The sequence below is a fragment of the Zootermopsis nevadensis genome, unplaced genomic scaffold, assembly GCF_977971745.1.
Source record: "Zootermopsis nevadensis isolate Lab colony 2312 unplaced genomic scaffold, Znev_1.0 Znev_ptg000016l, whole genome shotgun sequence".
In the NCBI taxonomy this organism is placed as follows: Eukaryota; Metazoa; Arthropoda; class Insecta; order Blattodea; family Termopsidae; genus Zootermopsis; species Zootermopsis nevadensis.
In genome coordinates this window covers 3,874,734-3,890,563 of record NW_028259148.1, presented here as the reverse complement: position 1 = coordinate 3,890,563, position 15,830 = coordinate 3,874,734, and the positions used below count along the sequence as shown (strand labels likewise).

The 15,830-nt window shown below is 37.1% G+C and overlaps 1 protein-coding gene across 1 annotated transcript in view; it reads right to left on the bottom strand.

Annotated features, from left to right (window-relative positions):
• Nucleotides 1-331: 331 nt before the first annotated feature.
• LOC147873712 (uncharacterized) overlaps nt 332-15,830 on the bottom strand; it is a 102,702-nt gene continuing 87,203 nt past the window's right edge. The window contains exons 3-5 of the mRNA XM_087349794.1: nt 4,179-4,359; nt 2,363-2,524; nt 332-407 (exon numbers count right to left, since the gene is read on the bottom strand). Of these exons, the coding sequence (XP_087205920.1) occupies nt 332-407; nt 2,363-2,524; nt 4,179-4,359 (419 nt within the window). The remainder of the gene's footprint in view (nt 408-2,362; nt 2,525-4,178; nt 4,360-15,830) is intronic.

Genomic DNA, 15,830 nt, shown 5'->3' with positions numbered 1-15,830 from the left:
TCTGTTACTTATACGGATAACTTGAGTGTGAAGATGGATGTCTTCTGGGACGGTGCGCCAGGAAGTCTCGCCCGACGCAAGATCCCAGACACACTCGCCAAAACGAGAACATGAAATCTCAGTTAGTTTGATGGTGTTTTAATATACAATGGCGAGTAGAATACCTGGAAATAAGTGATAGAAAATCTTAACAACGGAGAGACGTAAATAAATTAAGAGTTTATTAATGTATATCTTTACCGAAGTATTATTACTGCGACGAATTTAATAAAAAAACTCAATTTGAAAACAAAAGGAAAATATAAGACGTATTTGTAGATCGAAGGCGATGTTAAAATGTCATCCAGGAATATGATTTTAGGGTGTGGATTGCATTCATCTGGCTCAGGTGAGTCCAGTGGCGAACTCTGGTAAACAAAGTAGTAAAATAATTATTATATTTGTTTACAGTCAAATCACAATAAAATAGTAAGTTAAGATAATTAAAATAATTAAAATATCATCTTATGTTCCATATCGAGCATTCGATTTACATCGGAACATTCACAACATGTTTCGGTTTATCAAACCGTCATCAGGTGTAAATTATAAACTTTTAAACTCAAATTACAATTATTTATAGTTTTTACAATTTTATAATTTTATCATCTTTCTCAGTATATTTTATGGAAGTTGTTTATCTCATGAAAGTAGTAAACGTTTGGTACAGGTTGAGGAATTTCTCGACGAAGAGCGATTATAAATATTTAAAAAAATCCGCTGCATGGATTTATTTTTACATAAAATAATAACACTGCCAGTTGTTACACGTGGCTATGAAAGATGTATCTTTGCAGAACAAGATAAATTACAGGTGTTTAGAAACATAGAGGCCAGGAAAATATTTGGATGTAAGGAATCAGAAGTACGTAAGCAATTTAGAAAATTAGGCGATGAAGAAATTCGTCTTTTATACAAGTCAGCTTCAGTTGTTAGCGAAGTAAAATGATGTTGGTTCGACACGACAGAAAATGGGAATGAATACAAAATTTGCGTTAGAAAACAGCTACACTAAAGAACGAGAAACGTATAATATTCATATGAATTTTATTTACATATCAGCAGAGACTGGCTGTGGGTGGAGATGGTTCTGCTACTAGCGGATTAGTTACAGGGGCTGCGCTATTCATTGATCATTGCATTTCAGCAATTATGCGGCTAGAGGAAAACCTCATACATATGAAATTCTACTAACTGCAACAATTTCCCGCTGTGGTTTCGGCTTCTCTTGTTTTACACATGTTTACTACGTAAGGGATGTACAAACCACCAATTTGTGCTGAAAACTTGGCCAACTAACTCATTCAATGCTGCAAAGCCCTTTATGATAAACTTGCAGTTGTTCCGCGTCTTGATTAATTTCCCCGTTTATATAATCCCAAATGTTCATTTGCGTTTCACAGTAACCCACCACGTATCCCTATTTTGTGCCATAATAATCTAGATTACATTCAAACTCTCATATACCACTACTTTAAAGTTCGTCTTAATTTTATCCTCCCAAAAAAAGATTTTCCCTTTTCCAACGAAATTTCTCTATGCAGTTTCCGTGCTCGTTTCATTATCTTTGATTTAATCACCCCAATAACATTCTAACGTATTACGTATTTCTATTCCGGTTCTTATTGTCGTATTAAAATAAGACAGAGATTATAAATATCTATTTTAATATTTTAATATTCTCCGTCAAATCACAATTTTAATAAGATAATAAAATATAAAATATTTAAAATATCATTTCACGTTCCGCATCGAATGATCGATTTACAAATTGGAACGTTCCAATTTGTAAATATATTAATATTTTAAATATTTTATTATCTTATTAAAATTGTGATTTGACGGAAAATATTAAAATATTAACCTAATTCACAATATGACGCAAATATACTACCTTATAAATATCTATTTTAATATTTTCCGTCAAATCACAATTTTAATAAGATAATAAAATATAAAATATTTAAAATATCATTTCACGTTCCGCATCGAATGATCGATTTACAAATTGGAACGTTCCAATTTGTAAATATATTAATATTTTAAATATTTTATATTTTATTATCTTATTAAAATTGTGATTTGACGGAAAACATTAAAATATTAACCTAATTCACAATATGACGCAAATATACTACCTTATAAATATCTAGTCAACAGATTCCAATCAGAAGATTCAAATGTATATCTTAAGCTGCAGGTAAGCTGAAAATAAAATTTTTCTCATATTTCTATGTATCATCACTGGGTGTCTGCCTTGCGTAGCACGAGTACAGCCACGAACTGAATGAAATGCAGCAACTGGGCGAAGGAACAGACTCACCTCTCCCAGCTGAGCCGGCGAGGCGTGTGTAAGGAAGACGCTGTCTCACCGGAACTTCCGCTGGTGGATGTAACGTTTCCAGAGGATGAACCGCGCTGATTCAGCAGCTTGGCTAGTCGGTACAGACCCGTGTTGCAGGTACCGGAGCCAGGAGTAGACATCCTGAAAGTACGATGCTTTGGATTCAAGGTGTCAGCTGACACCGAGAGGAAGGCAGATTCGGCATGTTTTGTTCCTGAACTAGTCAGGAGAAAGTAGAATTTAATGGAAAACACTGAACAGTGTTCAAATCTAGGGTCTCGATATGAAGTACTCGTCCATATTTGTGGTAACTCGGCCAGAATAACCATTAACGTCCAGGGGGTTCCCCAGGTCTCTGGACGCTGAATATAAAAGGGTAAAAACAGTCAGAGAAACGCCAACATTCCTCTGCGCAGTTTGAAGCTCCGGCTAAAGCTGTCTCAGACTGATTAGCAACTTTTAGACCATTATTCCGAAACACTGAAGGTAAATGGTTTTAAGAAAAAAGGTAAAAGATACGTATGTTACTGATCTTACAGAAATTGATGTTTTGTGAACTTGTGATAAAGTTAGCTTGACTATAATTATGAGGTAATCTACCACGTCTTATGCAAGGACACCTGATCTAACGTATAATGGAATTTTGTTGAACTTAATATAGGGGCATCTACCAAACCTTAGAGTTAACCAACTGAAAGGTTTAGTTAACTAGCAAAGTACTTCTTGAGAAAGTAAGCTAGTCAAGCAATACCCCCCAGAAGGTTTATTGCCGTATTAAAAAAAGTCCTCACCGGACCCTATCCTGAGCTAGATTAATCCAATTCACACCCCAAACTCAACTTCTCTAATACCCATTTTATTATTATCCTTCTATCTACTACAAGATTTTCCGAGTGGTCTATTCTTTTCAGGTTTTGTAGTCAAAGTTTTGTACGTATTTCTAGTCTCCTCCATACGCTATGTTCCCAGGCCACCTCATACTCCTTATATGAACATAATAATAATAATAATAATCTTCTCAAACATCGTCAGTCTTTGTTCTTCCTTTAATGTGAGAGATGACGCTTAATCTAATTTAACATATCCACCACATCATATTGAAACAAAATCTTAACCCAAGACAAACATAAAATGTATTAAAACTTACATATATTTCTCACATGCATGGGAAAAGGTTCATCAACAAATTAATAAAAGCCCTCCCCCGATCTCTGTCCTAGGATAACAAAATCCAGTTATATTTTAATCTTTAATTTTCTAGATAACGAGCGGTAACATAATTTTCGGAACTGCTTGTAGCAACCATTCCCCGAACTTATTCTTCTGTTAATTTCCTTGTGGACATAATTCTTATCCATTAACATTATTCCCAACTACTTCAAACGTTCATTGTCAAATGATTATTTTAGTTACTTACCTTTGTAGAATGATTCTTTTCTAAAATCTGGTGACGAGACATGAACAATTTTCCCTGCGTTTACTTCTAGATCAAATTCCTTATTAGCATCTAACAGAGCCTCTGTGTTTTTCTTCGTTATATTTACGTTTACAACCAATAAATTAAAATCATTATCGCATACCAGAAACTGACGTGCAAGTTAAATGAATCTTCCGCGTAACAAGCATCACAGCAGTAATTGGATTTTAAAGCCTAAAATAATATTAATTATTTTAATAACATGGAGCATAAAAGGTGAGTATATTATTATAGAAAATTAAATCTATAAAGTGTCAGAAATCAACGTAAGACGAGCGAAAACACATTTCGAAACTGACGTAATCGTTTTGAATCTACCTGTACGCCCGTGGTGTGGGCAGGCAAAGCATCCCATCCAGGGCACTACTCGATCCGCCTGACTCCGTTGGCTGGGTAAATGTCACCGGACCTGAGTCGTCAGTGAAAGCAATCCGAGGTGCTGAAAGTCGAGGCGCTGGTCTCGCGTCTGTCGATCTGTTAGACATGGCGTCGCCATCAGCTGTAACAAAGAGTCACAATGTGGCATGGCAGTCTGGCATATTGAAGCATTCTACACATCTTTTAAGCGAACACTGCTTGCAAATTAAAATATCATATTCAAAATATAAAAATGCCCCTATCGTCAGTAAATCAAAGTTATAACTGCAAATAGAGTAAACAAATTTATAAATCAAGAAATATTCGTAATTCGAATTCATCGCCAAATATTACGACATCGATCAAATCAAGGATTGCAAGTGCGAAGCGTGCAACACAAATGAGGGAGATGACAAATGCACACAAAATTTTAGCAATAAAACTCATTGTAAAGAGATAACTTGGGAAATGTAAGTGCAGATGGAACAATAATATTAAAACGTACCTTAAAAAGTAGGATATGACGAATTAATCTGTAGCCAACATAATTATTTATGGTATAAAATCGAATTAAATACAGATTTGTACACGCAGACTAAATTGTAAAACAAATCTTCTTGCTTTACTTACCAATGGTAAGCAAGCTGCAAAGTGGATTAATGTCTAGTTGCAAAAATATTCATACCCGCTTACCGATAGAAAAGTCTTTACGTGGATGTGAAAACGAACACACGGACATAATTAGATTATAAGATTGTTTTTCGATGTAAAATACGGAAAGGAAGCTATATATTCAAATGAGGCTAAATATCCAGGAAAAATAAATAAAAATTAGGATACAAACGAAGTGAGCCTGAAGATGGCTGTCTTCTGGGTTGTAGCGCTGTATAGTCTGGTAGAAGTTCACCGACGTTTCAGAGGCCTTTGTTGCCTCCATAATCAGTGTGATGTCCCGGTACAAATCATGGGACAGCCATCATCTTAAATAGGGTGGGATTTTAGATTCACTTTTACAAGAAGCGTAAACTCCACTCACGAAACCCTAAGTCTTGTAATGTGACAGCAAAATTAGATTACAGTTAAGCTACGCTTTGTTCAACTACTTCTTTGTGCCCAGAGATCGATCAACGAAACTTTTAAGAGCTCTCACGCATGTGCAGTGAATGACAAGGTGCTTCAATTATATCCGCTAACTTTTAAAGAACACTTGCCTCGTTCCCTGCTCTTGATAAATAATGATCAAAAAGTTGCGAGTTTTTGGCAACAAGCATCTATATTAAAGCTTCTAACTGCTGTTCAAAACTAATGAAATTAAATCAGCGTTCGTATTATCCCTTTTCTAAAGGAAAATCCTGCCACTGTGCAAGAAATTTAAAAACATTCAAAATGTAAATATTCTAAATATAACTTTCTACACTACCTCCAAGTCTCTGTGACCGTCTATAATATTCAATGACTAATCACTACCATGGTTCAACATCTTTCTTTAAAACATCGCCTCTCCACTAACTCCAGGGAAAATAATCTTTCTTGAAAATCTAGTAGTAGCTCATCTGGGCAGGAAACAACTCGTCATTTATGAAACCTGGCATGTTGGTTGCCGTGATCACACGGTCTTCTGCCAGCTGAATCTAGGTCACACTGTGATCACCACCTCGAACACAGTCGGGGCAATGCAATATAATTCAAGACTGAGAATATATTGTATGCGTTCATGTATCATCTCTTTATAGAAAATGGTTGTTTTTAGTGATCTCGCGCTCTGTAGTGACGTAGATATTGTCAGATGCCTCAGAGGAATATATCTCCATCGCACATTCGCGACGCAGCATCCCAGAAGACTTGTCTCCCAGGAAAAACGTTAAATCCTGTATCACCTGTCAATAATTCAACAGGCATGTCTTCATTCATCCCACTAAAACATCTTTAAAAATATATAAATCTGTCCACTCTATTCCAAACCTGAGCAACTATCTTTATTCCATTTAATTTCGCATAACTGGGATGCTAAATACTATATGCACAAATACAAGTGAAAGGTATTTGTTCATCATACGAGTTTTCCTTAAAATAATCTGATCTGAAATAACAGAACTGAAAATATATTTCCGTTAATCAACTACATATTATTGTCGTGACAACGCCTCAAAATCGCTTTATGCATTATACAACAAATAAGGACCCTCAGCAAAAGAAATGCAAAACAAAATTATTTTTTTATATAACATTAACACGTGACACCGTGAGGTCACACAGTGGAACACTTAGCCTCTGTCCAGAACAAAACAATAAAAACCGGCACATAAAAATGGCGGACTGCAGAGTTTCTTATTAAGGATGTAAAATATCCATCCAATTCAACTCGCTTTATTCCTTGTTCTTTCGAGAACAGACATCACAATCGATACGAGTCTAAGGGAATGGTCTTTCGATTCTTACGAAAAGAAATGTACTGTTCCCCCCCCCACCCACTTCCACCAGTGGACTTCATTATAAATAAAATATCAGTACTTTACATAAATGAATATCACACATCGAAATGGCCACTCGAAAAGCGCTCTGAAAAGGTTGCACACCCCCTACTTTATGGTAATAGCTATCTCAGTATCGATCTCCAGTCGCATACCTCCCTTAGCATTAATCCTTTACACCGTGTTTGAAGTTCACAGCGCAGATTGTTTGCAAAGATAGTTCCCGACCTAACCCTGCGTCTGAATTCTTAGAAATGGTTCGTGTTCTACAGGTCTCGGGTTTGATTCTCGGTCTGGAGTCTGGCCATTTCAGCTGAGTGATCAAAATCTTGTCGTACAAATATTCGAAGCTTTATAAGCTCTCGGACGTATTTTGTCGCAGAAGCGGCTTATGTAATTTGTTATATGAAGACGCTAGACCATTAACAAAAATAGTAACTGAACTGGGAGGAATTCAAGGGGAAACATACATGTTATACTACAAACTACAATGCTGTGTGTTCTTCGTGAAGACCGGAAAACATCTGGGAAGACTTGTCTTAATTAGTTGCGGCGAACCACGTGAATTGTTAACAGGAAAGTAGAGCTCAACTTTCGGTAGAATTCAGCACAAACGACGGATAATACAACAAATTTCTTTGGGTTTACTAATGCTGCAGTAAACACACACGTTGTATTTCCATCGGCGCCTCCCTGCCTGCAGCAAACCTTCCGAACATCCAACTGCATCACGCAAATGAGAAATGAATGTCATTACAAACCACTAACTAAAAATGAAATAATTAAGTAGGATTTGAGCTAAACACGGCTGTGAGTATGAAGATGGCTGTCTTCTGGGTTGTTGCGCCGTGTAGACTAGTAGAAGTTTACCAACATTTCAGAGGTCCTTGCTGCCTCCATAATCAGGGCGATCTACCAGATTACAAGACGCTACAACACCCCCCCCCCCAAAAAAAAAAAACCTTCAAAATGTAACAAATTCTGCGGTTCTCTCACGTTCTGCCTAACAAAGACACCTACAGATTAGAGATCCTTTCTTGATACACTCGACTGACGTGTGAAGCCGACCCTCGTTTCAAATTCAAAATGTAAAGAATCTTCAAGCCTTGTATGCACATTCATTGCCTGGTGGTAAAACTGCGAAGAACGAATTTAATCTAAGTAGTATTTAAAAATGAAATTTATACCTCAAACAAAATATAAAGCGTCTCATTGACAAACGCCAATTTGTTAATGCTGTTAGCGGAAGTCGTTATTGTTTATTCTGCGAATAATATGAAAGCCATAAATACACTCTGCGGACAAAATGCAGCATTATCGGATGTTAAAGTGGACGTTACACAGCAGGACCATCGGTTTTAAAGTGTAAACGAATATTCCGTATCATGATGAAATGTGCTGGATACGTATCACACACGGCATACATAAGAAATGTATAAAAAGATTTTAGTCAGAAAACCTGTACAGAAAAGACCACCTAGGTTTAGGTGGAAGGATAATATTAAAATTAATCATATGCAAATAATATGTAGGAAGTAAATATTTGAATTATTTACGCAGGAGATGATAATGTTGCGTCATATTGTGTTGAATATATACTTGTTCAATTTTTATCAGTCTAATCACAATAAAATATTATTACTTTCTGATATTTGATGGACATCTGACGAAGGATTGCACTTAGGATATTACATTTGAGTTTATATAGATTATACACCTGAAGATGGTTCATTTAGAACCGAAACATGTAGTGTAAAAGATGATGCTCCAATGTAAATCGAACATTTCGATAGACAGCATCATTTTAATTTAATATATTTTAAATATTTTAATGTTAATTGTAATAATATTTTAATATTTAATAATAATATTTTATTGTGATTATACTGATAAAAATTGAACAAGTATATTTACACAGGGTTGGGACACTTGACGGGTTATTGTGAAAAATCATAATAAACTTTGGGGTTTCGAAATAGATTAAACATTTCTTGACTAGATGAGCGACTGCCAGCTTTCAAAGAAGGACTCTGCTCAATGATGTTAGCTACTGATCAACTGATGCCAATGAGAAATGAGTCGGCTTGTTTCTAAACAACAGAAACGAGATTTTGATATTTCACGGTGAAATACGTGCGTGAGCATTAAACCCATCTTGAAAAACACAATTTTGGTGACGATTGTACTTTATCTTCGAACTCATAAATGAATCTGCCTGGCTGAACAGAGAATGAAGGAGAAATTTAGAACACTTGACTCATTTTTCCCTCAGAGTTTACAGAATTTGCAGTTGGGATTGAAAGAACCTTCGCTGACGCGACACTTCACAACGGGCAGAGGCGCTCGTTCGTCTTCAGAATTCCAATTTTATCTCCCGCGTTTCTGTTTCTGTCTCACCGAGCCTGATTTCTATTTTCAACAAACCGTCACTTCTCGTTTCACTCCGCTGCCCCTCTGTTTCTGTCTTTTCTTTATATCCGCGTCTCCTTCAAACCGAATTCCATATACACCGTTTTATAAAACAATGTCAGTAATTCTAATTTAAATATTTATCAAAGACAATAAGTTAGAACATAAATTTCTGACGTAAACATGTGTACACTTTTAATCTTAACTGCATTATCACGATAAGAGTTTAATTCGTGTCTCTGCAATGAGAAATCCAACTTTTGCCACGTACGCTCCGAATTCTATAAGCCAACCCAGTAACTTCCATTAAAAGTTGTAGGAACGTCATTTTTGAGAAGTACCGCTAGTATAGAATCACTTCATAAATCGTTGTTTCAGATCATTTTTTTGGCGATCTCTTCTACATTATTTCAAACTTTGGGAAACAATGCTTTACAAAAATCCTCCTCTGTTCACTAAATTAATTTGTTCAGTCCAAGTTTTGTACACAGAAAACCGTCTCCCAGACACGAGGCTTTTATGGTCCACAGCTCTGACATAAGAAACCCAAATGATACTATTATCTTAATATAATATTTATTCGTGTCACTATAACTGTACTCGCTGTTCACGAATACAAATTATAAATTCCTGATTCTATTCTCCCTGGGTGCGAACCATGGTCTCTCACTCAGAGGGAGGAACACAGATTGCAGGTGTTTGAGAATCGGGTGTTGAGGAGGATATTTGGGCCTTAGAGGGAAGACGATGGGGCGTGGAGAAAACTGCACAATGACGAGCTTAAAAATCTGTACTGCTCCCCCAGTATTGTGAGGGTGATTAAGTCGAGAAGAGTGAGATGGGCGGGACATGTAGCGCGCATGGATGGGACAAGAGGTGTGCACCGGGTATTGGTTGGGAAACCTGAAGGGAAGAGACCGCTGGGGAGACCTAGACGTAGATGGAGGATAATGTCAGGCGGGATCTATGGGAGATAGGAGTTGAAGGAGACTGGATTTTGTTGGCCCAGGACAGGGTCCGGTGGAGGGCTTTGCTTAATTCGGTGATGAACCTTTGGGTTCCGTAAGCCATCTGGTTGGTTGGGTCTACTATTTGGGAAGCCTGAGGGAAAGAGGCTGCTGGGGAGACCTAGACGTAGATGGGAGGATAATCTCAGGCGGGATCTATGGGAGATAGGAGTTGAAGGAAACTGGATTTTGTTGGCCCAGGACAGGGTCCGGTGGAGGGCTTTGGTTAATTCGGTGATGAACCTTCGGGTTCGGTAAGCCATCTAGTTAGTTAGTTAGTTATTCTCCCATTCACATCTAATTTGGTATACGTAATTTCCCATATTTCTCAATTCTACAGAATTAGTCGGTCTACAAGTTATTTTGTTCTTGTAAGCCACTTATTAATCAATAACAAACCATTTGCTTCCGAACATTTTAATCACAATGTTCCTCTCTCCCTTCCTTATCTCTCCCAGTTTCGCCAAGACTATACTAATCCATTGTTCATCAACTGTATTTTCTATCTAATGTTTTCCTTTTGTTTTATTTTCTATTATCTTTGTTGCTATCCTATTATTTGCACAACGCACGCATGGGGAACATTTTTTACGTATGCAAAACGATGTATAGTGACTGAGAGTGAAATGCCCGCATTTGTTTTCATTGCCGCCCTCAGCTTCGTAAAATGAAGTCGTACGACGTTCTGAACAACTGATGCTGAAGTCAGACGCCTTAATTAGTGATGTTACACAGGCCTGCTCGCACTTTGAGGTCATCCCTGCGACCCCGGAAAACTACGTCCTGCATAAGAGAGTGTGTCTTATCGTGGCACTAAACTGCATTGACCTGCAATCGCTATCCGAGCGAACAGCTAATTCACACGTGGCGCGGATACTGCCATTATTTTAAAATTATAAAAAATGGGCATCGGATAATGGAACATGTAGCACGCAAGGCGATAATAGATTAATAAAATACTGAAGATAACTGTCTTCTGGGATGTTTTGCCGTGCAGTCCGGTAAAAGTTTACCGACGTTTCAGAGGTACTGCTGCTTCAAAAATTATCACTATTAATATTTCAACTCAGAAATTGTTTCCTCTACCTTGACGTCTACGAACATTTAAGAAATATGTGAAAAGATTATTCTTTCTCTCTAAATAGACAGCATCTTCATTAGTCAGGCTTTTGCCCGTCTGTCTCAGGCTTCCAAGCGCCAATCCTAACCCACTTTTATAATTAATTCCACAGCAAATTTTATTCTCTCCATCTTGCTTTAAAAATACTCATGAATTAATTTCTTTTTTTTAGATAGTTCTACAATTTTTAAACTTTTTGAAATTTTTTGAATGTTGACAAATTTCGAAAAAAAAATAATTTTTGGCATGTTCTGCGAATTTCGGAAATTTCTGCAATTTAAGAGCCCCTCTGTCCAATTTATCTTTCGCTGTGGAGCCCCAGTTCCGGTCTGTTATCAGTGGCAAGAGAAAATTCCCTCTGTCCCTGTCGGGGATCGGGCGCCGATAGTGCAGCGCGCATTATGATCCACCATACTGACTCAGCTACACCGGATCGACTCGTATGAAATCTACGTATTTTGAATCTCGAAAATTTTAAATTTTTGTGTGTGTTTTCCAGCTAATTCTGTACGTTTATGCAGTTAAATGCAGGGTTATTTCTCTTTTGCATAACATCATTATTAATACATGGTTCGTCTCTGACAAAATACTTTAACCGCTTATGAGTTAATAACCGTGATCCGTTTAACATATGAAGGGGAAACGGGGTGTAGCGATTGGCAAGGATTAAACGTAAATCCTATCGCGTCACTCACCTTTCATTTTAGACAATACGAATGATGAAACAGGAGATATCGCATTAATAAAACAGCTAGATTATTTCACACAATTATATAGAGAAAAATCCTCTTTCAACTGTGTCCCGTAAAACTTTTATACGTCATCTGACCGACGTAAAGTTACTAACTGTAACTAAACATCTCAGTGCTATCAATCATCCTGAGCTTCAAGACGACGTCAAGCCTAGATTACGCACACACATGGGCCAACCGAGCGACACGTCATAATCCAGACTTTACTGTCGGAAAGACAACATCATCTAAAGGCAAACCGTTCCCACCGACTCAACGACGAAGGTGGCATTAAAACTTAGGCGTATATAGAATAATAATATTAAAGTGAATCTTAAAGAAACAATGTGAATATGTGCACATTAATGTACATCAGGATAGAATGGTCCAGTAGAGGGTTCTTGTGAAGACTGTAATTAACTTCCGGTTACATATAAGAGGGCGTTTACTATTCAGCTGAGCGACTATCAGTTTCTGGTGGTTGTAGATTTATATTTCTTATTTGTGGCTTATTTAACGAAACTGTAAGTAGCTCAGACTATACAGTGTTGGATAATGGAATGATTAACCTTTAAAAGGTAAATATCTCTCCCACCTGTTTAAGAATTAATCTATGCAATTTTATGTTTCGTATGGTTGTCCGTCTGAAGTGTTTTTTTATATAATTCACTTACTATCGGATGAATAACCCCTTTTCAATGACGGATATAATCGGGTTAAGTGACGTCACCAATAGGTCGATTACTTTTCCACATTTTATTTCTTGTGGATAACTTTTTTTCGAGACCAACACTAAATGTCTGAAGCTGATCGAGAATCTTGTCACTCCAAACTCTACTGTCTCTGTTCTAATGGAACGCTTTTAGCAATAGAAGTCTGCATGTTTCATGTAACAAACTGCTTTTAGTGAGACAAGGTACATAATACAGGACGTGCCTTTTAAAACGCAACCCAGCAACAAACGTCAATAAATCAAAATCAAAAGTACGTCCACACTCGTGTAAAAAATTCTCCCAGTCGCCAACGTCACACTAGAGTCAAGGTCATCGTTTGCTAGGCCGCTGCTCATACCTGGTGGAAAAAGTGAAATTATGGTGCATTCACAAACATAACGTGTGTCCATCCCCGAACTCTGAAATCGTTTGCTGCTATTTGTGAGGCATCTACTAAATGTGTATTCTGCGTCTTAAACGCAACACCCTGTATATCTCATTCCGTGTCCAGAAGAGTGGCACAAACGTCTCTGAAGTAGTTTCTGATAAACAGAAGAAATGACTGGAGTCTTTCCTCTTTTAAAGGAAATAAGAAAAACTGTGTAGTTTGAAAACGAGTTCTTTAGATTAGTAAAACGTAGAAATAAGGAACGAAACGTTCTGGGAAAAACTCACGACACAAACTTTCCTTCAGTCTTCATGGCGAGGCTAGCAATAGGAATTGCATATTCACTAAAGAATTTCGTCATAAACTTTGTACATTATTTTGTATGCTACAGTATTGGATTATGCTAAATTCTGCACGTAGAAACATGAAGTTTTTCATCAGCACAAATTTTGTAACTACTAAAAATTAAAGTGTTTCTCACATTAATTGAGGTAACATATGGGCGCATATCCATCAGAATGTCACAAGCCCAACTCGCTAATGCTTCATTAGCCAGGACATAAAATCTAAATAAAAAAACTCTCGTTGCAAAATGAGCTTATTCATCAAAGGAAAACGACATTGATATAAGAACATCCTAAATTAAGGGGTGATGGTGTCGTTCTAATGTAAGTGATCTGTACAGTCATTAATTCTGTGTTACTGACAGTGTAGAGGCTGGATTGGCTCTAGTGGTAACTTCGGTTAAAATCCATCAATAGATTAAATGGTTGGACTGTCTTCTGGGTTGTTGCGCCTTGCAGTGTAGTAGAATTTTACCGACGCCCTGATGATGGAAGCAGCAAATACCATTGGAACATACGCAGACTTCTACTACACTACACGGAGCAACAACCCACTTGCCACCGTCCACATTTCAAAAAACAGACTTGACTTCAAGACAAAATTTTCATCAATATTTAATGTTTCTACCTTGTACAGAATTCTCTTAGTTTCATTCGATTATCCAGGATTTCATAATCGGATTCAGAGGCCAAAATCTCGATAAAAACACGGTCGGCGAACAAACCCTTTCGCCGGTAAATGATGTTCAGACAGGAGCTTTTGAAACAAAAAAGGGCTAACAAAATTTTATCCGGATTTCATACACGTATGCAGCACCCACTGCTATATATATATATATATTTTATATGAAAAAAGTTTGTGTTGTGAGTTGACACAAACGAACGTTAGAAACTTGACAAAAATAATCTATTTTATATATATTTTAGGATCGAGCCAAGACGTGTCTAGACTAAAATTCATCACTGCACCGGACAGACTGGGAAGCAGTTTCGAAATCCTGCTCTGTTCTTAATAAGGTACCACTGTTGCTGAATGTTATCTATCATAATGTGAGACAGTACGCTGTTAATGGTCACTGTTAAAGCACGAGGTGATGCGATGACTGGCTGTCGGAGTTGTTTTAGAACTAAACCAAATGTCAGATAGGCTCAGGTCTCATGAAAATCGTACGTTTAAGCCTTCACTTCACTAACATTCTCTCTTTATCTCACACTGCAGTGTATCATATGAAATCACAGCTCATGCCACTAACAGAAGAATTAAACCTCTGTCGTCGCCTTCCGGTTACCCCGAAAACACGATGACCTGACTTTCGGATACTAAATACGAAACAGCTACAATCTAAAAAAGTAATTTTGATGAAAAAGTATTGAAACTATATGATTTCAGTAGCTTATAAGGTTTCAATTATTTGACTTAATGTGTCTAGAGAGTAGCTCCTTCCATCTGATCCAACAGAGTAGAAATTTTCACCTGAAGACGGGATCAGAACCCGCTTCCGAAACACAGTGGTCTCGCTTTTATAACACTTAAAGATGGTTCAAATCAAACTAAACAGCAATGCATTACGTAACGCACTATCGTTTAGATTTTCAGATGATTTGTCAACTATAGTATGATTCTGAAGCCTCTGATGAGCGCATAAAAAATAAAAACTACACAGATATATTGTGTTCTACCCTGAAGATGTAAGCAATATGTTTCTGCAATACTATGGTATCTAACTAAAAGTTCATACAAGTTTATTACCCTAAGAAAAACAAACACAGATATAACTGCCGTGAAAACTTCAAATCTCATATAGACATGTAAATATTCTGATAAAACATTCTGCAAGACAGGTCTAACATCCTCACAGTTACAAGAACACTCAGGATTCAAGCATTAACATTGAGGCTGCCTGTTGCTGGATTTACGCCGAGAAATGATCCTGTCCTTAATATTAGACACAGCAAGGAAGCAACTAATATGGATGACAGCTGACGTCAGTTTAATATCAGCGACGGGCGTCCCCTGTGTATCCTGTCAAACGTCACCAACACGACGCAATCCACTGTGGGATGAACCAAAACCAACTGCAAATTATTCCTCAGTCTGTGTGCTATTTCTGCGTACTTTAATTAGATCTTGGAAAGCAAATCTTTGGATCAGTCATGAACTCATCAGACGGCCCACGGCCTCTACAGATTTCTGTGCTCGACCGATTGACTTTCCTTAAAACACACTAAATAATATCACATTAATTGTTCCCAATTTATTGCTTTTACAGTTTTATGGTGATCATTTAACTTAAAATTTAAAAATATTAAAATATATTTACAATGCGTGTATAAATAGCTTAAAGTGAATCCGACTATATTACTTGACAGTCGAAACATCGTTCTAATGTGTCGCCAGTAGCTACCCCTATACAATGACGTAATATCGTG